Source organism: Rana temporaria, chromosome 6 (assembly GCF_905171775.1).
Source record: "Rana temporaria chromosome 6, aRanTem1.1, whole genome shotgun sequence".
Taxonomy (NCBI): domain Eukaryota; kingdom Metazoa; phylum Chordata; class Amphibia; order Anura; family Ranidae; genus Rana; species Rana temporaria.
In genome coordinates, this window is record NC_053494.1 from 102779349 (window position 1) to 102806554 (window position 27206).

General features: G+C 41.0%; 1 protein-coding gene across 1 annotated transcript in view; it reads right to left on the reverse strand.

Moving 5' to 3' along the window:
• The window catches only part of DNAH7 (dynein axonemal heavy chain 7), a 438794-nt gene that overhangs the window by 227829 nt on the left and 183759 nt on the right, over positions 1–27206 (reverse strand). The window contains exons 29-33 of the mRNA XM_040357086.1: positions 25088–25336; positions 21647–21796; positions 19373–19555; positions 14737–14913; positions 7019–7150 (exon numbers count right to left, since the gene is read on the reverse strand). Coding sequence (XP_040213020.1) covers positions 7019–7150; positions 14737–14913; positions 19373–19555; positions 21647–21796; positions 25088–25336 — 891 coding nt within the window. The remainder of the gene's footprint in view (positions 1–7018; positions 7151–14736; positions 14914–19372; positions 19556–21646; positions 21797–25087; positions 25337–27206) is intronic.

Below are 27206 nucleotides of genomic sequence, written 5' to 3' on the forward strand. Positions count from 1 at the left end.
CACAGAAGACAGCTTTCCATAAAAATTATACTTAATATCAGGGCCGATCCTAGGGTCACAGGCGCCTGGGTGCAGAAATATTTCTGGCCCCCAACATGGGCATTGTCATTTTACCAACTCCTCCCCTTTACAAATGTTTCTATGGCAATGACTCAACCACAGAGATGCTCCCCCACAAAGTCTTCATTAACCTGGGATGCTTACATGATCTCTTAACAATAAACAAAATACAGGAAGAGAAGCAGAGTACTTTATTGGGACCTGAAGGGGGGCCTCTGTGATGGACACAGAGAGGGCTTCTGTTAGAGAGTCTGTTAGATGTTTGGCACCCCCACCTCTGCAGGCGCCTGGGTGCAATGCACCCTGTGCACCCTGCCTAGGATCGGCCCTGCTAAATATTGTGTTCTCTGCAACACAGAAATAGACAACAGCACTCAGACTTGTTCTTCAATGCTAATCAGACAGAGCTCCCAGTTCTGCTGCCACTCTGCAAAAAAAGCAGCATATGGTCAGCATATGACTTTAGTTTTGACATCGATGCACACAGGAATCCAAGGCTGTTGGGTTATACTGCTGCCTACAAGTGAAACAGACATAAAGCTACAAAAAATCCATTGGCCAGCACAGTATAACTCCAGCCATAACCATTATGCCTCAGTTTTGTAGCAAAATAGTACCAAGAGCATTAAAAAAACAAAGAGAAGGGACCTGTGTCCACCAATGGACTCCAATAAAAGGATTTTATGGTGATTACGAAAATACTCTTCCCTTTTTTATCCTGTGAGGGATACAGAAAATCTTAGAATTCCTAGACAGTCGGGACGTCCAAAAACAGCCCAACAGAGGGGTCGACAACATAGCAACAAAGCTAACAGGCCCAAGTAAAGATAACAGAAAACTGAGGACTGGCTGCAGGTCAAAGGACTGCCTGAAGGACCCGATGACCAAAGCTGGCATCAGATGAAGCTTGTATATCTGCTTAGTAAAGATTAAGAAACAAAAATAGAAGGCCAGGTAGTAGTCTTGCAAACTGGGAAAATCTGTATGATGCTCAAAAAAAGCAAGAATCACTCACAAATCTAGTACAAAACTAAAAAAAAAAACCATAACAGGAAAGAAAAGAACCATGGGCCAGATTCACAAAAGAGATACAACGGCGTATCTCCTGATACGCCGTCGTATCCCTGTGATCCGCCCGTCCTAACTATGCGGCTGATTCATAGAATCAGTTCCGCATAGATAGCCCTAAGATCCGACAGGTGTAATTGACTTACACTGTCGGATCTTAGGATGCAATTCTATGCCGGCCGCTAGGTGGCGAGGCCATTGCGGTCGGCGTAGAATATGCAAATGACTAGTTACGGCGATCCACGAACGTCTGCGTTACCCGTCGCTCTAACTTTACGTTGTTTCCATCGAGATACACGTCGTAAAATTAGGGCTGCCCTCTAGGTCGACTAACCAATGTTAAGTATGGCCGTCGTTCCCGCGTCGAAATGTAAAAAATCACGTCGCTTGCGTAAGTCGTCCGTGAATGGCGCTGGACGCCATTTATGTTAACGTCTAAAAAAATGACGTCCGTGCGTCGTCATTTAGCGTAATGCACGTCGGGTAATTTTCCCAACGGAGCATGCGCAGTTCCTTTTGGCGCGGGAACGCGCCTAATTTAAATGGTGCCCGCCCCATTTGAATTAGGCGGGCTTGCGCTGAGCGAATTTACGTTACACCGCCGCAAGTTTACAGGTAAGAGCTTTGTGAATCAGGCACTTACGCTGTAAACCTGTGGCGGTGTAACGTAAATGGGATACGTTACGCTGCCGTGGAGCAACGTAAATGTATCTGAATCTGGCCCCATATCCTCAACACAATAAGTTTGGGTGAAGGTCTGGCTAAGTAATCAAGAGATAATGGTTAGAGAAGCTGGTTTACACTTTTGGGGTCCATCCAGAATACAAAAGCAATTAGTGTTTATGAAGAAGCAGTGGCTGAACCACATGCACACTGTACAATGGAGGGAAATTTCCTTTTGGTTAACTGGAGCTAGACAGAGTGATGGAATATCAATGTTCTGGTTGAGGTGGAAGGCAAAAGTTATCCTAAACAAAAAGAAAATCCAGGGGCTCCATGGGAAATTCCCTGTACAGAGTTCTAAATCAAGGAATGAAGGACCAACAGTATCTGGAACAAAATAGACCAGAAAGAAACCTGACTCTCGAAAGAGGCAAGAGCAAACACTAGTCCAGACTGAGGAGAGGCTTTGTACCACAAAGAAAGTCCTGGGGTGGAAGTCCTGATACTCATTGGATTCCATGTCTAATGATAAACCTTTTGGCAAGCAGCCTTCCTAGCTGTGAGCATCAACAAAACACAAATCCAAAGATGTCCCTGACCCCAAAAAAAAATAAAAAATAACAAGGCTTCAAAAGTAATTAGAAAAAAGCAGTGCAGCGCTACAAACAAAACACACAAAAAATAATAAAATAAAATGGTAAGTCCAAAAAATGATCAATCGGAGTGAAGAAAGGGTTAAACTGACTCCTGGAACCTCACTGAGGTGTTCAGATGCAAACTCCTTAAAACACAGCAAACAGATATCCTTAAAAAGAAGTACAAGCCGCTCACCGGAACGAATGGACCTGTGTGTGAGCAGCAGGTAAGTAATGCCACTAAAGCCAGCAGACATGAAGTAGAATGGCAAAACAGTACTTGAGAAATAAGATCCTTCCACAGACACAGCGTCCTCACTCACGTTACTTAGCTCCTCCCTGACTAGTTTCGTCATTAGACATCATCGATGATGTCGAATGACAAAACTAGTCAGGGAGGAGCTAAGTAACGTGAGTGAGGACGCTGACAGTGCTGGAGACGAGCGTGTCTGCCCCCGCAGCCTGATACAGTGGAGAGCGGTAGGAGACGGCTTTTCAACTATCTAGCATTGGAGCGACTGTGGTAACCTATGATCTTAACGCTGATTTTTTAACTGTTCAATGTGAGTTTACATCCGGATGGATTATTTTGTATAAGTGTGATTAAAACATTTGAAACGGGATTACACTATGTCTACTTCCCTTCTTTTCTTATAATAATCACTGAGCAATTGATTGGTCCAGTTGAGGAGTTTCACACCAAGATTGATTCCTGATTGATTATTCTTATGCTGGTTTATCATTGAGATCTGGTAAGAGTTTTTTTCAAGAGGGGGTCGCTATCCACATCCCCCCCCTTTCTTTCAGCACACGTGTGGTGGTGTGGTCTTCTGACAAGCAATCAAGATTGCATCCTTTCTCCTTTGGGATTAATTGGACTTTTACTTTGCCTTCTTTTAAATTTTCTAATTGTGATCACACATGTTATCGATAGACATTAATAATCAGATGTTTTTCAGATGTTTTTGTTCATTAATACATTTATAAGCGCTGCCTGGTCAATATATATCCCCTATTCGGATTGATTTATATTTTTTTGAATCTAAATTTTTTTGAATCTAAACGCCTGAAATAGTAACTGACTTTTGGAGATGGCAGATAAAAATGTGCAGCAGCCTAACACTATCCTGAGGAGGTTCTATAGACTTGTGTGTGCAGTTTCTAGCAGGGGGCACTTAGGATGGATCACATGAATTTTTCAAAATATGCCTCTTAACGTCCCAATGTACATGGACACATAGGATAACATTGAGTTGCTTCTACAGGCAGAACACAAAACTCCTGTAGAAGCAAAGTTTTTTAAGCCAGTGTGCATGGAACTTAAAGTGTTACTAATCCCGGGAGGACCCTGCAGTGACTATAGCTGGTCGCCCACTGTGCACAGAACATGGAAATGCAATTATTTTTGTAAATATAAACTGCTAAATACCTTTTCTCATCAGCAGTATATAGCAGTCTTGTGATTTCTATCCCTGTGTGGTAAAGCTGGTAGGAAGAGTTTTCATTCTGCTCTCAATGTCCTATAAAACTTCAGGACCCCTGACTCTTTGTCTGGACAGTGCTGATTGGCCCTGTGCTGATCACACACACTCTCCCAAGAACAGAAAAAACTCTCTAGCAATACACACAAAACTTCCATTTATAATATTCAGAGAATAGTTGAAGACGCTGGAAGAAGGTGAAGATCAGAGGTGACAGGATCAAACAGCCTTTTTAAACAATGTGCAGGATTAACCCCTTAGATTCCACAGTGAGTATAATAAGCATGCTTCACTGAATATACAAACTTATTTTACTGCTTTAAACACTTTAAGTCCTGGCCTATATGAAAAAAAAAAACTGAAAATACAAGTAGTAGTTTGCACAATACAGCGTCTTGTTACTTAGGCATAGTGCAACAGAAAAGGCTATTACATTTCTTAGAGAGCAATACAAGGGAGGTTATACCAGCTTAAAGTGGTAATAAATCTTTACATAAGCGCACTAAAATTACAAGCTTTAGGTGATGAACAATCATGATGCAAATCTTCCCACATAAGCTGTACCTTTTTATCTGCAGCCATCCTAACTGTTCTAAATTAAAGTACACAGAGCAGATGGTCTAAGTCAGGGTGCATGAACTGATATCACTCACTCCACAGCACAAAGCAAAGAGCTGAGTGTAATCTGACACCTGAGTGACCCTAATTGGAGGGATGGAACACACCTCCGTCCACACAACATCACTGGGAAATCTGGACATTGTAATCTCAGTAAGGCGGTCAATCATCTCCTGTGTGCTAAGGGGGCATTAATACGATTGCCAGAAAAGACACACACAGAAGGAAAGATCAGCCAGCATCCACACTAGGCATCATTGATTGAGACAGCTACAGTAGAAACTATATGAGGACATCATTTATTTATTTTGCATTTCAAAGTTTTACAACTGCTTTATTATAAAAGCAAAAGGACACAGTTTGCCATAGTAAAAGGGAGTCAACCAAAAACACAATACCCAGATGTAAACCTATATACATTTGAGGTACAGAAATGTAAAAAGGGGGACAATAGTATTTGCTTTACACATTCTGGGCTAGATTCACAGAGATCAGCGGATCTTTAGATCCGCGTGATCTATGTGATTTAAGATCCGCTGCCGCAAGTTTGAGAGGCAAGTGGGTAATTCACAAAACACTTACCTCCAAACTTGCGGCGGCGGGTCGTAAATCCCCCGGCGGAATTCAAATTCCGCGGCTAGGGGGAGTGTACTATTTAAATCAGGCGCGTCCCTGTGCTGATTTAAATGCGCATGCGCCGTCCGCAATTTTTCCCGGCGTGCATTGCTCCCACTGACGTCGCTAGGACGTCAGTGGTTTCGGCGTGAGCGTAACTTGCGACGAGCGGGTTCGAGAATCGGCGTACGCAAACGACGTAAAAAAAAACAAATTTGACGCGGGAACGACGGCTATACTTAACATTGGCTGCGCCTCATAGAAGCAGGGGTAAGTATACGCCGGGAAAACTGCTACGTAAACGTCATAACAACACTGCGTCGGGCCCGTGTACGTTCGTGAATTGGCGTATCTCGCTGATTTACATATTTCTTAACGTAAATCAACGAGAACGCCCCCCGCGGCCATTTTTAAATTGCAGTTAAGATCTGACGGTGTAACACAGTTACACCTGTCGGATCTTAGGCATATCTATGCGCAGGGCTTTTTTTCAGGGGGAACTCAGTTCCACCACCTCTGGCTCAGACCCTTTGGTGCCTGCTCACCACAATCACTTGTAAACACAGAAGTCTGGTTTCTGTGTTTATAAGTGACAGCTCTGCACTCTGTGTGTAACCCCCCCTGAACTCTGCACTCTGTATGTAATGCAATCCTGGTATTTAATGCCCCTTTAAGACCCTTCTACTGTTTGTGAAATCTGAACGGGGTCGTGGTTGAGTTCCTGCACCTATTTTCTGAGAAAAAAAGCTCTGTCTATGCGTAACTGATTCTATGAATCAGTCGCATAGATACGACGGGCCTAAGTCAGAGATACGACTGCGTATCAGGAGATACACCATCGTATCTCTTTGTGAATCTGGCCCTCTATGTACAATTTTAGCATCTTCTGTAGGTAAAGTTTATAAAAAAGAAAAGAAAAAAATTCTTCAACAGGGCATAGGACATCAACAAAATGTAAATGGGCACCTAATATGGCTTTGCTATTGATATTATTATTATTATTTTTTTGCTTTGTGCATCTAGAACTTCGATTCCTAGATAGATACTGGCAATCTACCAAATCCATGGGGATTGGGACACAGAGATGTGCAATTTGATGTGAATGGAGGAGATGGTAGCACCATGTCAGGCAAATTGGTTGCCATATGGTGAACATAAAAATCGCAACAGCCATCATTTTATTCCCCCATATATAAAATTTTGGGGTTCTTCAAAAAAAAACTTAGCTTTTTACATGTATGTGAGGAATGTCAGAATTGGCCTGGTCAGTGGATAAATCTATCTTTATGGAAAATGTAAGCTGGGCATGTCTGCTCCATTGCCGGAATTATACAGGCGCCATTGGCTGATGAACCAGTCAAGCCAGGCTGTGGGTTAATCCGCTGGATGAAAATTACTACATAGCACCATGCTCTTTTTCTCATACCAGGCTGCTCTTTTACCGTACGTTACATACTCCATAGTGCTGAACCTTGTTACCCATCACAGCATTTTATTATATTTGGGAAAAATCCCAAAGCAATTAAAGGGGTAACTCTTTTAGAGAAATGATGATCCTCATTTGTTTCCAATGTTTTCTAAAACACTGTAAAATGTGTGTGACCTACAGTATAATCCAACCGTCTAGGAATTCTACAGATGTCTGTGTCCCTCAATGGACAGAAAGAAATGGGATCCTTGTAACAGCAACAATCAGATGTTAGTTTTTATTCTCTAATCCACTTAAAAAATTAAGGGATCCTATTTGCAACCATCAGAAACAGCTTTGGGTTTCTTTGCTTAAGATTTTATAAATGATTATGTTTCATACTGTATATTGTATTCTATATTGATGGTGTACAACAAATTCATGTTTTCTTTCATTAAATTCTTACTCACCTCTAGCCACGAGCAAATATCTCTCTCGTTCATGCTGTGAGCCACAGATTCATCAGCAAATTCATCTAACATACAGTCCATGAGATTCATTAGAGATCGGACTAAATTTGTGTCAGAGGTTGGTGATAGTTCCTAAAAAATAAAACAAACAAGTGGAAGCCATCTCATGTTTTTGATCAGACAGGAGATCTTGTAAACATATAGCTATGAATTTGTTATAAACGTTGTATGAACCATCTTGTGCTTCAGATTTAGATGCCACCAGGGAAAATTGGTGAACGGTGTGTCACCTGAATATATTATGGAGTTCCAGCCATAGGCATGCGCACAGGGTGTGCCGGATGTGCCTGGGCTCACCCTATTCACCCCATTTGCATCAGCATTATCCAGGGGCAGCACCAGGTGGGTGGTTGGGGGTACCAGTGGCCAGTGTAAATGCCCCCATTATATTAAAGGCTATTTTCAACCCTAGGAATACACTATACCGGTTTTTAGAGTGTAAGGTAATATGATCTCAATGAACTGTCTCTCACCTCCAGAGCCTCCTCCCTGTGACAGCGTGTGCATTTAAACTTTGGGGTGCACACCCTAATGCAATAGGCTGCACACACCTATGGTTCCAGCCAACACTTATGTTTTTTAAATCATGTACAGTAAGTGGAGAAATAAGAGGGTATGAAGGGGGTCTCCAATTTTTCACCCTCAAATGTGCCCCCAATGCAGAATTTCACATTTCTTGAGACAACTATTAAATTTAGGATTTGGAAAATTGACAATGGGATAAGATGAGGGAGGTGTATCTATCAAAAAAGAACACACTTACAGTATTGCTTAATTAGGTTCCAACACACAAGGGGGGAGTTGGTTGAGGACTTGCAATGAGAGATGTATAACAAAGAGCAGTCTTAGCAAAGAGCATTTTATTATTATGCCTTGTGATATAATATAAAGCATACTGAATGACAAAAATTGCATCCACAAAATCGCATAAACATGCTACAAATTACATATGCATAATAACACCATGGTACTTGGCATATCGTGGAGTAAGGACAAGTCCTGCACAACATGAACCACTGGAGGGGCTTGATAGTATAATGAGAATCTAGGAGTAAAACAGTATAAAAAACATAAAATCATCTGTATGAACATTATGCATCTATGTATTCCTGATGTGTTTCGTTGGGATATACCAACTCTTCAGGGGCGAATGCAGGGCTCAAGTCCTGTGGGAACGCGCGGGAACGGAGTTCCTGCACTTATTTTACAGCAGGAACTCAGTTCCCTTTGCAGGACTAGAGCAGCTGAGAGCAGCCGCGCCGCCCGAGCCAATCCTTCACTAAGCGGCGATGCCCAGCTTGAGTCACTGTCAGGGGCAGGCGAACCTTAGTAATCCTTTATGTTACTGGCCGATTCCTGTATATGGATTCATCGGGTAGTGTGCGGGTATTTCATCACTTCCTCAATGCCGCAATGTCTCCTGGGAGCTTTTGTCATTGTTCCCAGGAGATATTGCGGAGGTCTCCTGGGAACAATGACAAAAGCTCCCAGGAGACATTGCGGCATCGAGGAAGTGACGGAATACCCGCACACTACCCGATGAATCCATATACAGGAAGCGGCCAGTAACATAAAGAATTACTAAGGTACAGTGGATCAAAAAAAAAACATGTGGTTTAGTAATTATGCATATGAGCGTATCATTTTATTTTTTTTGGTGGGGGAGTGGATCTTGGGTGGGAGTTCCCACACTTTTTTCCCCAGGACTTGACCCCTTGGCGAATGCAATGGTGATCTATAAAGAGACATCACCATATGGTATAATTTTGTAGTAGAATAACAAGATAAATAACCCTATAAATACTCACGTCAACTGTATAGATGTGAGCACAGGACCAGAGCCGTTAAAATTGTCTGGCATGGGAGCTGAGGTAGGGACACATGGATAGACAGGGAGCATGGTGGATTCCCCAATGTGTGAATGTGGAAGACAGTGGGTCGACACTTCTGTGGATTCGGATCAGTGGTATATAATGAATGTATAATATTATTAAGAAGTGTGAAAAAGCCCATGCACCAGGTTAGATGAAAGGACTGAGCAAACACCAAGTATGAAGGTGGGTGAGAAAAAAGAGAAAGGATGATGAAGAAACCATAAGGATAAATAAATAAAGTGCTAAAGGTATAGGGTGAAACCTGTAAAAATGTACCTTGTTGGATCACATTGAATTAAGGAGCCAAGCATAAGTGAGAGCTTGCATATGAAGGTGTTGCCAGAGAGACAGCTAGACACCAAGTGAGGGGAATTTAAATGCTCCCAGCTGAACCAATGTGTCCAGCCCAACGTCACGTGGGCATGGCAGGGAAGGGGAGGTATCTGTGCCTGAATGAGTGAATCCACCATTACAGGCCCAGTCATCTACCCAATGTCAGCCTAGATGGAAAGAAAAACCTGCTTGTGCGGTGCGACATCAAAAAATATTGTCGCACACACCAAGCAGTAACGTGGCGCCGATGCGGTAAGGAGCACCCGCCCAGACCCACCACCTCCATCCATAACAAATGGAGAGGAAGGGAACAGATGGGAGAGGGAGGAGCGCCAAAGTCGCATCGCAGCTCCCACGGGACAGACGAGCAAACGGCCCAGAAATCCATGCGCACATTACACAGACCCTGACATGTGGAACAGAGTGCTAGGAACAGGAGAAGGTAGATTGAGATAAAAAACATTTTTATATATGTACACATATGTATATGAGTGTGTCATGAGAGTCAAAGTATAATGTACAATAAAGCCATGATTGAGTCTATCATGGACTGCAAAAAAGGAAAAGGTACTTTGCAGACTGCCAAATGGTAAAATACACCTCTTAATCCCTATATGAATATATTATTAGAAACAGTTTGGACATTGGTAGAAACGCATGCACATATGCGATTCCACCCCTATATGGGAACAGAGAAAATAAAAATAAAAGAGACGGGGAATTGTTGGGAGGGAGGAATAGTGCCATCCCTACCCCGACGCAAGTGCGCCCCTGGGGCGTATAAAATACCCCTGGTTCCCCTGTGTGCCAAGTGGCAACAATTGGTATATGGTGCACCAGACCACTAAGTGACCAAGGGTGTCTTCCACCCAAATTTTCAGCGAGATTTTACCATTTGGCAGTCTGCAAAGTACCTTTTGCATTTTTGCAGTCCATGATAGACTCAATCATGGCTTTATTGTACATTATACTTTGACTCTCATGACATACTCATATACATATGTGTACATTTATAGATATGTTTTTATCTCAATCTACCTTCTCCTGTTCCTAGCACTCTGTTCCACATGTCAGGGTCTGTGTAATGTGCGCATGGATTTCTGGGCCGTTTGCTCGTCTGTCCCCTGGGAGCTGCAATGCGATTTTGGCGCTCCTCCCTCTCCCATCTGTTCCCTTCCTCTCCATTTGTTATGGATGGAGGTGGTGGGTCTGGGCGGGTGCTCCTTACTGCATCGGCGCCACGTTACTGCTTGGTGTGTGCGACAATATATTTTTTGATGTCGCACCGCACAAGCAGGTTTTTCTTTCCATCTAGGCTGACATTGGGTAGATGACTGGGTCTGTAATGATGGATTCACTCGTTCAGGCACAGATACCTCCCCTTCCCTGCCACGCCCACTTGACGCTGGGCGGTACACATTGGTTCAGCTGGGAGCATTTAAATTCCCCTCACTTGGTGTCTAGCTGTCTCTCTGGCAACACCTTCATATGCAAGCTCTCACTCATGCTTGACTCCTTAATTCAATTTTTACAGGTTTCACCCTATACCTTTAGCACTTTATTTATTTATCCTCATGGTTTCTTCATTATCCTTTCTCTTTTTTCTCACCCACCTTCATACTTGGTGTTTGCTCAGTCCTTTCATCTGAACTGGTGCATGGGCTTTTTCACACTTCTTAATAATATTATACATTCATTATATACCACTGATCTCAATCCACAGAAGTGTCGGCCCACTGTTTTCCACATTCACACATTGGAGAATCCACAGTGCTCCCTGTTTGTCCACGTGTCCCTACCTCAGCTTCCATCCCAGACAATTTTAACGGCTCTGGTCCTGTGCTCACATCTATACAGTTGACGTGAGTATTTATAGGGTTATTTATCTTGTTCTGTATATTTATATTATTCTACTACAAAATTATACCATATGGTGATGTCTCTTTATAGATCTCCATTGCATTCGCCCCTAAAGCCCCAACGAAACGCGTCGGGAATACATAGATGCATGATGTTCATACAGATGATTTTATGTTTTTTATACTGTTTTACTCCTAGATTCTCATTATACTATCAAGCCCCTCCAGTGGTTCATGTTGTGCAGGACTTGTCCTTACTCCACGATATGCCAAGTACCATGTTGTTGTTATGCATATGTAATTTGTAGCGTGTTTATGCAATTTTGTGGATGGAATTTTTGTCATTCAGTATGCTTTATATTATATCACAAGGCATAATAAAATGCTCTTTGCTAAGACTGCTCTTTGTTATACACCTCTCATTGCAACTCATTGCAACTCCTCAACCAACTGTCCCCTTTTGTGTTGGAACCTAATTAAGCAATACTGTATACTTATATGCTTACTCGGCATGGTGATTGGCCTCATTTAAAGTCCCGCTGACCAAACTCTCTTTTTTCTGTTCAAATTTGGGATAGAGGCCAATTACCTATGGTGCCTTGGACCACATCATTTTTTCTTGTTCATTTAGCAAAGTACATTTTTGTTAGCAATTTTATTTTTTCATTACCATAGTGAATAGGATGAAGCTCTACTGAATTTTATAATTACTGTATTTATTGGCGTATAACAATCACTTTTTTACCCTGAAAATAGAGGGTAAACTGTGCCTGCGTGTTATACGCAGGGGGATGTGGACATTTTTTTCCCTGAAACTTCCCTCTTAAAGTAAGGGGGCGTGTTATACGCCAATAAATACGGTAATTTACATAAAGAATCTTTTTTTTTTCTTTCATTTTCCCTGTATGTGAAGGGGTATTCTTTGCAAATGCATTATATTTATAGATTCACAGATTATGCATAATAATGAGTATTTGCAGAATAAAAAATAAATAGCCATTCAATTTATATAACATAAATAACAAATAACAGGAATAACAAAAAACAAAATGTATGATTTACAGTGTCTCACAAAAGTAAGTACACCCTTCACATTTTTGTAAATATTTTATTAGATCTTTTCATGTGACAACAATGAAGAAATTACACTTTGCTACAATGTAAAGTAGTGAGTGTACAGCTTGTATAACAGTGTAAATTTGCTGTCCCCTCAAAATAACTCGACACACAGCCATTAATGTCTAAACCGCTGGCAACAAAAGTAAGTACACCCCTAAGTGAAAATATCAAAATTAGGCAAAAATCTGAAAAAAAGAATTGAAGCTCTACATAAAGATGGCATAAGAATATTGCCAAGACCATGAAACTGAGCTGCAGCACGGTGGCTAAGACCATACAGCGGTTTAACAGGACAGGTTCCACTCAGAACAGGCTTCGCCTTGGTTGACCAAAGAAGTTGAGTGCACGTCCTCAGCGTCATATCCAGAGGTTGTCTTTGGGAAACACACGTATAAGTGCTGCCAGCATTGCTGCAAAGGTTGAAGGGGTGGGGGGTCAGCCTGTCAGTGCTCAGACCATACGCCACACACCGCATCAACTTGGTCTGTATGGCTGTCATCCCTAAAAATAATGCACAAAAAAGTCTGCAAACAGTTTGCTGAAGACAAGCAGATTAAGGACATGGAATACTGCAACCATGTCCTGTAGTCTGATGAGACCAAGATAAACTTATTTGGTTCAGATGGTGTCAAGCGTGTGTCGTGGCAACCAGGTGAGGAGTACAAAGACAAGCGTGGTGGTGGGAGTGTCATGGTCTGGGGCTGCATGAGTGCTGCCGACACCTGGAATCTACAGTTCATTGAGGGAACCATGAATGCCAACATGTACTGTGACATACTGAAACAGCATGATCCCCTCCCTTCGGAGACTGGGCCGCAGGGCAGTATTCCAACATAATGACCCCAAACACACCTCCAAGACGACCACTTCCTTGCTAAAAAAGCTGAGGGTAAAGGTGATGGCCTGACTAAACATGTCTGCAGACCTAAACCCTATTAAGCATCTGTGGGGCATCCTCAAACGCAAAGTGGAAGAGCGCAAGGTCTCTAACATCCACCAGCTCCGTGATGTCGCCATGGAGGAGTGGAAGAGGACTACAGTGGCAACCTGTGAAGCTCTGGTGAACTCCATTCCCAAAAGGGTTACGGCAGTGCTGGAAAATAATGGTGCCCACACAAAATATTGACATTTTGGGCCCGATTTGGACATTTTCACTAAGGGGTGCACTCACTTTTATTGACAGCGGTTTAGACATTAATGGCTGTGTGTTGAGTTATTTTGAGGGGACAGAAAATTGACACTGTTATACAAGCTGTACACTCACTACTTTACATTGTAGCAAAGTATAATTTCTTCAGTGTTGTCACATGAAAAGATATAATAAAATATTTTAACAAAATGTGAGGGGTGTACTCACTTTTGTGCGATACTGTACTTTCATACATGATAATCTGGCACCCAAATAGCCCTTACAGTATGTATGATATAATGGAACATCACAGTCCATCTCTAAATATAAAGTTTCTCAGAATATTATTTTGTCCAGCGCATTGCATTTGGATAAAGCTCTGTCAGAGGCCTTATTTAGGGTGCAAACTCCAGCAATTCTCAGAATGCAACTGTCCTATGACCAGGATAAAAATCAATGATTTAAAAAAAAAAAGTTTTTTTTATTTAAATCATATTTTTTGGGGGTATTTTTATCAAATTTATTTTAATACAATGCTTTTGGAGTAAAAATTTAGTTTTTTTATTTAAGATACTTTATTAATTTAGTTTATTCAGCATGGAATGGAGCTAGTTATGTAGCATGAGGCTGTATTTTTCTGCAATATTTCCATTTTTGGTAATTTCATTCAATAAATCCAAGCTGAGATAACATGCACTGCATTGATGCATTCACAAAATTTCACAGTAACTATGAGAAAAAACAAAGTTCAGGAATATTCCTTTATCCCATTGTTTTGCAAATCTATGTACACTACAAACTGTATGATTAAATTGGTTCTGGTATCGCTGTTTTACTAACCTGACAGCTTATTATTCTAAATAGGATACCTTCATTTTATTTGCAATTATTAAAGATTCTAACTACCAGCAAGAACAATTCCTTACATTTAAAGAGCACCTGTCATTTCAGATCCATCATGGCAGCACTTGTTAGTGGGCATTGTGCCGCCACGTCCCTCACCTTGCTGTGTCACTGTCCAACACCAGCCATCCCATTAAAGTGAATGGGACTGTTGGTAAGTCAACAGCGGGTCAGAGGAGGAGCCATTGCGGGACGGAGATGACCGTTGCTCTTTAAAAATTATGATTTAAATCGAGTTGATTTAAATCAAGCCTTTATACTAGTGATTTAAATCGTAATTTAAATCGACTTGATTTAAATCAAATCCACCCTGCCTATGACTATGTATGACAGAACATCAAAATCCAAGTAAACTGCATACAGCATTGTTTACTTACATTCGATATGTCAATACTATTTACAGTATTATAATTGTCTATGCTGTATCTGGCAGAAAAGTACCTTTGCACATTTTCGTATCATCTGAAGACATGGGGGGACCATTCTATCAAATAAACCTTCAATAAAACTTTTATGCATTTTGCTGAGCCCTGGAGGCAGAAGATTGATCCAGGAAACCATGAGGGGTCTCCAACCAAGCATAGTAGGTTCCATATAAATCATACCGCATCTTGATACCTAAAAAAAAATATACAATTTTTACTGAACATTGTTTTCACAAAATGGAAAAGGCTATTGTAGGCGAAGTTATGTGCAACTATTTATACAGTACAGTTTTTAGCTCTTTGTTCTCTACCAGACAATTTAGGTAGGAGGTTCAATCAGCTATTCATACTTTCCAGACTTTTTTTATATAATGTCAGACATTGACATTTCTGTGCTGCAGCTAAATTATCTGAAGTGCAACACTTAAAAAGAACATTAATATGTGGCGGGATCACAAGGCTCATGGCCCTAAATTCGCCAACAGCATTTTTTAACCACTTAAGCCCCGGACCATTTTGCAGCTAAATGCCCAGGCCAGGTTTTGCGATTCGGCACTGCGTCGCTTTAATTGCGCGGTCGTGCGACGTGTTTTCCAAACAAAATAGGCGTCCTTTTTTCCCCCACAAATAGAGCTTTCTTTTGGTGGTATTTGATCACCTCTGCGTTTTTTATTTTTTGCGCTATAAACAAAAATAGAGCGACAATTTTGAAAAAAAATGCAATATTTTTTACTTTTTGCTATAATAAATATCCCCCAATAACATATATAAAAAAAAAAAATTCCCTCAGTTTAGGCCGATACGTATTCTTCTACCTATTTTTGGTAAAAAAAATCGCAATAAGCATTTATCGGTTGGTTTGCGCAAAAATTTATAGCGTTTACAAAATAGGGGATGGTTTTATTGCATTTTTATTATTTTTTTTTTTTTTACTACTAATGGCGGCGATCAGCGATTTTTTTCGTGACTGCGACATTATGGCGGACACTTCGGACAATTTTGACACATTTTTGGGACCATTGTCATTTTCACAGCAAAAAATGCATTTAAATTGCATTGTTTATTGTGAAAATGACAGTTGTAGTTTGGGAGTTAACCACAGGGGGCGCTGTAGGAGTTAGGGTTCACCTAGTGTGTGTTTACAACTGTAGGGGGGTGTGGCTGTAGGTCTGACATCATCGATCGAGTCTCCCTATAAAAGGGATCACTCGATCGATGCAGCCGCCACAGTGAAGCACGGGGAAGCCGTGTTTACATACGGCTCTCCCACCGTTCTTCAGCTCTGGGGAGCGATCGCGAGGGGGCGGCTAGAAACAAATAGCCGCGCCCTCGTCCCGGATCGCTCCCCGCGGGTTACCGACCGCCGCATGTACCGGGGGGGGGTCCCGATCGGACCCCCGACCCGCGGAAAGGCGGGGACGTACATGTACGCCCATATGCCTGTACGTGCCATTCTGTGGACGTATATGTACATGCGGCGGGCGTTAACCAGTTAACTAAAGATGTGGTGTAAAAGCAACTTTCTGGCATTGCCCTTCTGGAGAATAAAAAGCAAGGGGTGTATTTATAAAGCTTTTACCAAATATTCACTGATGGTGAATAAATCACTTTACATTTAAAACACATTAATCAGTTATGCCGCGTACACACGATCATTTTTCGGCATGTAAAAAACTACGTTTTTAAAAATTTTTATTTAAAAAGATCGTGTGGGCTTCACATCATTTTTCGGGTTCTGAAAAACGACAAAAAAAAAATCGAACATGCTGCATTTTTTAACGACGTTTTAAACAATGTCGTTTTTTTAGGGTTGTAAAAAATGGTCGTGTGTGAGCTAAAACGCCGTTAAAAACCCGCGCATGCTCAGAAGCAAGTTATGAGACAGGAGCGCTTGTTCTGGTAAAACTACCGTTCGTAATGGAGTAAGCACATTCATCACGCTGTAACAGACAGAAAAGCGCGAATCGTCTTTTACTAACACAAAATCAGCTAAAGCAGCCCAAAGGGTGGCGTCATCCACATGGAACTTCCCCTTTATAGTGCCGTCGTACGTGTTGTACGTCACCGCGCTTTGCTAGAGCATTTTTTTTAACGATCGTGTGTGGGCAACGTCAGGGCCGTCTTTAATATGGTTTGGGCCCAGGGCAAACATTTTTTTTGGGCCCCCCTCCAGCTTATTTTGGACCTGGCTGGTTCACATGTATGTTTTGGCGGCCCTCATTTGTGCAGGCACAGCAGCCCATTGATTTGAATGGGCCGCCATGCCTTTGTTTCTTGCAGAAAAAAGGTGCATTCAGCATTTTAAAAATACAGTTGCCTTGAAATCCATTCTGCTTTTGCACCATGCTACTTACCTGCAGTTCTTGCACACACAAACGCACTGTGTTTTTAAAAGCGTGACCTAAACATCTAAAAATGCAGCAAGTTTGACAGTGCGGGAACTGCAGATAAGTCACAGCAGACAGCAGAATGGACAGACAGTGCTGTATTTCAGTGCTTGATGGGCATAGACGTGCCGTGTGCACAGCCTATTACATGAGGCATGAGCTTTTCTTTGCAGGAAACGCAGGCATGGCGGCCCATTCAAATGAATGGGCTGATGTGCCTGCGCAAATGTGGGCCGCCAAAACACATATATGTGAACCAGCCAGGCCCAAAATAAGCCCATCAAGCAGTTAAATACAGACAGTAATGTCATGTGCTCTGAGGCTTTACTCAGCCTGGACTGCAGGTCTGGTCTGTGATTTAAAGAGTTCCTCTATTTTACACATGGCATGGCATGGGGTCCCATGGTGCTAAAGCAGAATGGACAGACGGTGCTGTGACCCCATGCCATGTGTAAAATAGAGGAACTTTTTAAAACACTGACCAGACCTGCAGTGAATCATCAAATATTATAAAGACTTTGGGCACACTCTACAGAAAACTTCAATTTACAATATAGATTAGCAAACAGTGACATACCTTGAGGAGCAGGACATGAAGAAGTCAGCCTCGGGAAGAGCAAACTGGGGATGTTATAAAATCACATTCTAATTCACTTTTAAATACAAGCAGCACCCAGTGGCAGGAAGGGAGAAGTGCACGTCTAAAGGGAAGCCAGGGGTGCTGTACATTTTAAAACACTGGGAAGGGAAGCAGTACTGTCACTGGCTGCGTGCCGCTGATGATTTTCAGCCTGATTTGTGGGCAGCACAGGGGCGGGAGGCAGGGCCGCCATCAGGAATTATGGGGCCACTTACACAGCTTCAGGCATGGGCCCCCTGGAGCAGAGAACCGGGATGGGGGGTGCTGCCGCCTGAAATTGAGAAGCAGGGGGGGGGGCTGCCGCAAATTTAGAAGCGGGGGGCCCTTTACAAAAAAAGAAAGAAATAAAGAAAAATATATATAAAAAAGGGGTGTAGCCATCCGGGGCCCTGGGGACCTCTGGGCCCTTTAATAAAAAGAAAAAAAGAAATAAAAAATATATATAAAAAATATATTTTAAAAAGGGGGTTGCCATCTGGGGCCCTGGGGACCTCTGGGCCCTTTAATATTTTTTTTTTAATAAAAATAAATTACAAAAAAAAGGGGGTTGCCATCCGGGACCTCTGGGCCCTTTAATAAAAAATATATATAAAGAAACATTTATAAAAAAAAAAAGGGGGGGGTTGCCATCAAGGGCCCTGGGGACCTCTGGGCCCTTAAATAAAAAATAAATAAAAAAATATATAAACAAAAATAAAAAAATAAACATTTATAAAAAAGATAAAGGGTGTTTGCCACATGGGGACCTCTGAGCCCTTTAATAAAAAATATATATATAAATAAATAAATAAAATATATAAAAAAAATGTTTTTATAAAAAAAAAAGGGGGGTTGCCATCCGGGGCCCTGGGGACCTCTGGGTCCTATGATAATAATAATAATAAATAAATATATATATATATATATATATATATATATATATATATATATATATATATAAAGATTTTTTTTTGATAAAAAAAAGGGGGGTTGTCATCCGGGGCCCTGGGGAACTATGGGCCCCTGGGGACCCCCAGACCTCTAAAAAAAAATTGTCCCTTTAATAAAAAATTAAATAAAAATATATTAAAAAATTGTCCCTTTAATAAAAATATATATATTTTTTTTTATTTAAAAATAAATAATAAAAAAGGGGGGGTTGCCATCTGGGGCCCTGGGGTCCTCCGGGCCCCTGGGGGCCTCCGGACCCCTAAAAAAAAAAAAAAAAAAAAATGTTTTTTTTTTTTTTTTTCAAAGGGGGTTGCTTTGGGCCCCCAACAGTGACAGGGCCCAGGGCACCTTCCCCATTTGCCCTGCGGTAAAGACGGCCCTGGGCAACGTCATTTTAATGATGAAGTTGGGAAAAAAACTTCATTTTTTTTAGAGGCTGAAAAACGTTGTTTTTTACATGCCGAAAAATGATCGTGTGTACGCAGCATGAGATTCACCAGCAGTGAATGTTTGGTGAATGTCAGGTTTACTGCTTCATAAAATGTAGCAGTCCTTTGACTATATACAAAATTATTTCAATTAGTTGCAACATAAATAAAAAAAAATATGATGTAATTGAACTAATTCCCTGCCTCTTTTCTGAAATTCCATTCAAATTGTAAATACTGAAAACAATTAAAAATATATATATTTACTGTAGCAGGAGAAGCCACTTCCAAATCCATAGGCTCAAAAATTAGACTCATCTGAGAAGACATTTGAATAATTTCTCCGCTCATTAAACATAACTTTTTATTGTCATCCAACACTGTATTCATGTTTTCAATCCATACAGCATCAACTGGTCCATCAAAGATCAGCCATTTTCTGTCTGGGGTCTGCAATAAGAAACAAGTTTAATAAATATAAATCAGAAACTCAGAGTACTATGAAAATGATATCTAAAAGTCAGAGTGTACCCATAGTATAGCTGCATGAATACCAAGCTAAAAGTGTCATTTGCTATGACATAAATTTAAAACATAAAATAGTAAAACACATGCATTATTTTCATTGATATATTGTGCATGTAATAAATACAAATTCAAATCTATTATGGTTAAAATAAACATGACTTAATGAATCTGAGCTGTGATAACATGTGCTGGCAAACACAGTTTGATATGCCCAAACCTAAAAAATGACAATAAATTAAGTAAACAGTGTTCATTGTGCCAAACATGAAGTCTCTCTAAAAAAAAGTTCATATACAGTATATTCACATAAAAAAGATCTTCCACCATTAAGCAGATCCTTGTAGTGTAACGAAAAAATCTTTCCCAGGTGTATGCACTTCAACTCCAGAATCACTCCTCTTAGACCCCTTTCGCACTGGGGCACTTTGCAGGCGCTAGAACGCTAAAAATAGCGACTGCAAAGCGCCCTGAAACAGCCGCTGCTGTCTCTCCAGTGTGAAAGCTCCGAGGGCTTTCACACTGGAGCAGTGCGCTAGCAGGATGGTAAAAAAAGTCCTGCTAGCACCATCTTTGGAGCGGTGAAGGAGCGGTGTGTTTACCGCTCCTCCACCTCTCCTGCCCATTGAAATCAAAGGGCACCGCGGCTATACCGCCGGAAAAGTGCCTCTGCAGAGGCGCCTTGCGGTGGTTTTAACCCTTTCTCTTAAATATGTCTAACAAGGACTGTTATGCCTGTAAAGGGACTTTGTATGTTACCTTGAAACATATCAAGTCCTGTACCAATAACATTGATAAATCACCAACAAGAATAATTGCCAGATAGTGTTTACCCATAAAGAATTTAATAAACAAGCAATAGTCATTTGGTTATTTCGGGGGTGGCCACTCACAGCTGTTACTGTTGCATGGCATGTTGTGTATTTAGAGGGGGGGGGCGTGGAGAGCTATGTGATCCTTCTGTGCTGTGTACACTACTAGGGACAGCTGTGTGATCCTCCTGTGCTGAACTATGTGTATGGTTGTGGAGAGCTGTGTGATTCTTCTGGGTCATTTACATGATTGGTAAGATGGGCCCCCAGTGCCGCAGCCTTGCTTTTCCAGTCATTTAACTCCTGCAGTGCTGGCATGGCAGCTTGGAAGGTCATCTCCTACTTTCCAGCCTTTTCTAGAAGATTGGTACACCTTAGTAAAAAATTAATGTACAGTTGAACATCGGATTAAGAGCATAATTCGTTCCAGGGGTATGCTTGTAATCTAAAGTACTTGCATATCAAAGCGGGTTTTCCCATTGAAGTCAATGGAAACGAAAATAATTTGTTCCGCATTGACTTCAATGGGATGCAATATCGAATGAGGCCAGAGGTGGAGGGGGGCCAGAGAGCACCAAAAATGGACAAAAAGGCCCGAGGACACTTCGGCTTGTTTCCTGCGCCCCATGTACCTCAGGCCAAATGAGGTACTGTAGGCGAATGTTCGGGTCTGCTCGGCTTCTGCGCCCACCGTACCTCAGGCCAAATTAGGTACTGCAGGCCTATTTAGCTTGAATTCTGCTCATCTTGCGAGTCAACACTCGAAAACCAGTCAGAATTTAAAAAGAAAGTTGCTCGCAACAAGTATATGATTTCAACAAGTACATCAATCTGTTGCACACACCAACATTTGTCATGCAGATGTGAGACACACATCTAAAGAGTGTCTGTGCCACCATTTATAGGATTGCCTGTAGTGTTGCTTTACACGTTTAATTGTCCCATTTTTGCCTGGAAGATCTACATAGTGTTCTTTCGGAGTAAAACTGTGCCCTTGCTTTAAATTTATGTAGTTCCATATGCAGTATAGAATTCCACACTGACAGCATCATTGCAAATATAATTAGATACACTTTAACCCAAAAGTTTTAGTGACCAAAAATGTGTACTATATTTTAAATTGCATTTATAAATGTAAAATATTTGCTTTCCATACAATTTACAATTTTAATATAAATGAATAATTAAAATTTTCATTACTTACCGTTGAAGAAGCAAATGCTCTGAAACTAACCGCCAATATTCCATCTGACCATTCATGAGACACTGGGTCAAATTGTCCATAAAGTTGACCCATGGTTATGGACTTTGGATTTATCACTGTAATTTGAACCTTATTTTCATCTAAGAGTCCCTAAAAGAAACCAAGTTTTCAAATCAAAGTTAAAATATGCAGTCGTTAAAAGACATGTCAAGCAAAATGTTATTATTATCTGAGTTTGTAGAAGAATATACCAGATGTTGAAATGTTCAGACTTAATTAGCCAAACTCAAAGAATTGATACATTTTCAGTTGATAGAGCCTATTTTTCTGTTTTTTCTTCCCTCTTTAAATTATTTACAACCATTCATAGAGCACATGAAAGATATTTTGTTTAATTGTGTGATATTTTCTGCTATATACAGATGTACCGTATTTATCGGCGTATATCGCGCACTATTTTCCCCTTAAAATAAGGGGAAAATCGTGGGTGCGCGATATACGCCGATAGCCGCTTCCCGCGCTCAGTTTGAATTCCTGCGCCGACATATACCGAGTGCAGTACACTCGGGTACATTCGGCTAGTCTCGGCTTCGCTCATGCTCACGCATAAACGTCACAGAGCGTGAGCGCGAGCGACGCCGAGCCTTGCCCGATGTACCCGAGTGTACTGCACTCGGTATATGTCGGCAGAGGCGTTCGAACTGAGCACGGGAAGCGGGGACTCGACTTGAGGCGCGCGCTGGAGAAGCCGGGAGGACACCATTGAGGCCGGAGACGGACGCCGGACCGGACGATGGACGCTGGGAAGACACCAAAACTGTAAGTAATAAAATCATATAACTTTTTTTTTACAGGAATTTCGGGGGCAACTTTAGGGGTGCGCGGTATACGCGGGGAGCGCGTTATACCGCAATAAATACGGTACTTTTATAGTAAAAACCCTCTATGAGGGCTCACCCCCTCGTAATTATTAAACTCAAATGCCGCGGACACACGATTGAAAAATTCGACAAGAAAACCGTGGATTTTTTCTGACGGAATGTTGGCTCAAACTTGTGCTGCATACACACGGTCACAGAAATCTTGTTGGACATTCCGACCGTCAAGAACGCGGTGACCTACAAGACGCACAACGAGTCGAGATCAATGAAGTTCAATAGGCAGTTTGGCTCTTCTGCTTGATTCTGAGCATGCGTGAATTGCATACAGACGAGCGGATTTTCCGATAGGAACTTTTTCGTCGGAAAAATAGAGAACTGCTCTCAATCTTTTGTTGGCGGAAATTACAACAGCAAAAGTCCGATGGAGCATACACACGGTCGGAATTTCCGACCAAAAGCTCACATCGGACTACTCTTGTCGGAATTTCCGATCGCGTGTACGCGGCAAAAGGCAAACTAAAGATGCAGAGCAGACCTGCTTTACACTGCCAAGATCTGTGCAAGTTCTACAGAGAAGAAATTAGAGAGCTCTATAGCCATCTATTTTACCTCTACAGATTGAAGACATAGGTGCCATGTTATATGTGTGAATTACTTTAAGGTGTGATGGAACACCCCCATTATCTACCAGGTCCAGCCAGAATCACTTGTCATTCTGAGTTTGTCATATATGTATGAATGAGTATTTAACTTTTTAGAAGCCAATATACTAATATATAAGTCTGAATTCTTGCCTCTTTCACCTAATGCTTTTACCATGAACACATTTATTCTTACAATGATTGTCCTTTAACATCTATCAAGGAGGCAAACACCTTTCAAATAAATTCATTTAACTGCAACTGTGTGAGACCCATCACCTAGATTTCACGTCTAATCAAAGTCAATTCAATTCTAATCATGTCAGGTCTAATCAACAATCTTTGTCAAGTGGCTGGCTTGATTATATTTTCTAAAAATAGGAAGATATAGACCTCCATTGGACTTTTTTTTTTACGTATTTTTGTAACCCAGCTTGCTGGGATATACTCTAATTGGGAACATTTGCAGAATGAAAGATAAATGAGAAAGGATGTTCAATGAGCTAGTATGTATTGCATCCATGTTCGCCCCTCTTCCTTCCGGGGCCCCGGACTCAGGCTTCGTGACTGGCCAGAGTCGCGTGACTTCACTCCCGCCATGCATGCGCTCGGGAACCGCCAGTCACGGCACTCGCCAGTGAACAAACGAAATGAGTGGCCTCTTCTTCACAGCGCATGCGCCCATGACATCGTCCACACAGTGTACAGCAAATGTGCAGCGTTCAGGAGATATATACACTACACTGCCTTATTAAAGGGTTACCTATAGGTACAACTTACCAATGGAGGTTTATAACCTCGTTAATCTAAATAGAAAAGCTGCACTTAGTAAAATATGGTTAAAGACTTTGAGAAGCGTGTGCTATTGGCGACTGTCGATGAATAAAATATTCTTAATGCTCTATACTGTAACTGGTAATTAAATAATAAAAAGTTGCAAGGAAATTCATATACAATATTTCAGATGAAATGATTAGGTGCAAAATGGCATCATCCCCCTCTGCACTCCACTAGGTTGTGTTGTTCTTAGATTTAAGGATGATTAGTCTGGTACAACAAACAAACTTTTGTTTTAAATAATCTTTAAAATTCTGGAAGTCAAGTCTCTTCACCAGCTGTAGCAGTGTGGGGAAGCTTTCCATTAGAGCCGGTTCACACAGGGGCGACCTGTCAGGCGACTCAGCCACCTGACAAGTTGCGGTCCGCTCTATTCAATGGAACCGTTCTAATAGGAGTGACGCAAGTCTCTCCGACTTAGAAAAAGGTTTCTGCATGACTTTGGGGGCGACTCGGGGCAACTTGCATTGACTTCAATACAGAAGTCATTTTGCAAGTTGCCTCTCAAGTCGTCTTGAGATCGCCTTGCCGAGTCGCCCCCAAAGTCGGGCCGCCTGTGTGTGAAAAGGCTCTCAAGGATATAGGTGGTGAGTAACTGAAAAATAGGATTATACTACTGCCTGCAAAGGAATTTGACACTGACAAATAAGCTGTTGGTCAGCCAGGTATACCCTTAATGCTTCAGTATGGAAAAAAGTAGTAGATCACAAACGCAGAGGGGTGGGTCTCATAATAAACTCCAAGAATCACATTTTTTGGCAAGTTCATAAGTCCTGTTTTCTTTCTCATTTATTATTTATTATTTCAATAATCTTCCAGATTTTTTCTCAAAACTTACAGAGGGAGAGACAGACAAACATTGTTTTAGTTGAGGTGAAATGTGGAAACCACCAACATTGAAGGAAAAAGAAATGCACAGTCTATATATAACCAACTGCAACAAAATGATGTACTCATGGTAAAACTTTGCATTTCTTTTAGAAATGATGACAAAAATAATTGCGTGCTGTGGGCATTTATTCATTTTTGTAAACACATGTCAATCACTAGGACTATTATGAATTAAATCTTGCCATGCTTACCTTTTCACATATGTCATTCAGTGCTGCTGCCAGGACTCGATAAGCAGAGGTCTTTCCTCCAAAGGGTTCCCCAACAATCATAAATCCATGACGCACAATCATCATTTCATAAATCTGCAAAATCTTTTCTGCAAAAAAGTCAGTCATCTGTAAATTCATACGCTCGCAATTTTCCTTTATAGCATCCATGAAAATTTCATAGTCAGCTTTAGGCAGCTTCACCCCTGGAAACAGGTCGGATGTTATACCCTGAGGAGAACAAAAAAAAAGAGTAAAAGCTGTAATCAAAGACTACAGTTTCCTTCCTTAAAAATTATCATTATGACATCCCTGGCATATTGTAGACCTACTTTCATACCTTTGATGGATTTACAATCTCTGCCTTGTATATCAATGGAGAATCTAGAACATACCTGGGACTGTCTGAATTGGGGGGTGTGGGGGTATAGTAGTTATAAGCTACAGTATTTGTTTATTTTTATTCTCATTATTAGACTGTATATCAAAATATGCTTTCCACAAAAAATAAACAGCTTGTACCCACTGGGATTTAAGTGAAATATATGTCATTGTACTTCTCTACATTTATTTTTGCTTGAATTAAAAGTGATAATACATACAACTCGCAACTACTGTAATGATTGTATTTCTGTTTCATTTTGAAGGTTTATAGACTTTTCATGGTCATATACATTGTATCTATTCTGATGTAACAAAATACATATGCAAACTTTTGAGAAATTCTCAATAAATAGAAAGTAAAAAAAAAAAAAAAAAAAGATCAAACACCATCAAATGTGTTTATTTTATATTAAAAAAAAAGTGTCTCATACTTACATTAAAGTTAATAGAGTAAAAATATAATATAAGATAAAAGGAGAAGTAAACTATCTCTCAATGCCTATTCTTGCTCTCTCCCCTGATACTTTTTTTTTTTTTTACAGTGCCTCTCTTTTTGCTCCTGCGCTCTACTTCCACTATATGTATGAAAGTGCAAGGTCTTCTTCCCAGACCTTAAGAAGATAATGTTTCTGCAAACAAAGGCACTGGAATGAAATGCTTTTTTCATTGGTGCCACCACCACATCACAGTTCCTCCATAGAAACAATTTGTTGTAATCCAAGAAGACACCAGTATACAGTAAGTACAAAATGGAGGTTTTGAATGCATACTTTTTGTCAGTCACAAACTCCTGTCACTGCAATGCCACACATGTTCTAACTATTTTCTTTAAGGAAATTCTACAACTAAGATCAGTATTGGCCAAACACGGGATTGATTTTTTTCTGTAGTATAAATCAATAAAGGAGGAAGCTTGTGTGAGTGTCGAGATGGCAGTTCAGATTTACTTAAAGAATTTAAATATAAGAATAATATATAATTATACTTAAAAATTAACTAATTACCCTCTACCTAAAAAACATTGGACTGGATCCTCTATTAGACCTGCTGGTTGATAGACCTCTGCTACAAATAAAACTATTTAAACATAAATACTTTGATTGTCTTTTAATGTCATTAGATTTGAAATCAAATGAGATGATTATTTAGGAAAATTCGAACCAGCAGCAACATAAAAAATTCAAGCAGAATATAAGTATCAGACTGAGGCCTCGTACACACGACCGAGATACTCGACGTGCGAAACACATCGTTTTGCTTGTCGAGTTCCTTGTCAGTCCCCGTACACACCTCCGAGGAACTCGACGGGCAAAACACATCGTTTTGCTCATCGAGTTCCTTGTGAAGCTGCCGAGGATCTCGGCGAGCCAAGTTTCCCCATTGACTAACGAGGAAATAGAGAACATGTTCTCTATTTGGCTTGACGAGTTCCTCGTCGGCTTCCTCGGCCAAAAGTGTACACACGACCGAATGCGGCTCCGATCGAGTTTCTGGCTGAATTCTGCCGTGTGTACGGGGCCTGAGGCTGTCGTGGATCTCGGCGAGCCAAATTTCTCCATTGCCGTCGAGGAAAAAGAAGACATGCTTTCTTTTTGGCTCGACGAGATCCTCGACCGGTTTCCTCGGTCGTGTGTACGAGGCCTGACACCATGTTGCCGCTACCCAACACAAAGCCCCAGTCACAACCAGCATAAAAGCTCAAAAGTTTCTTAGCATA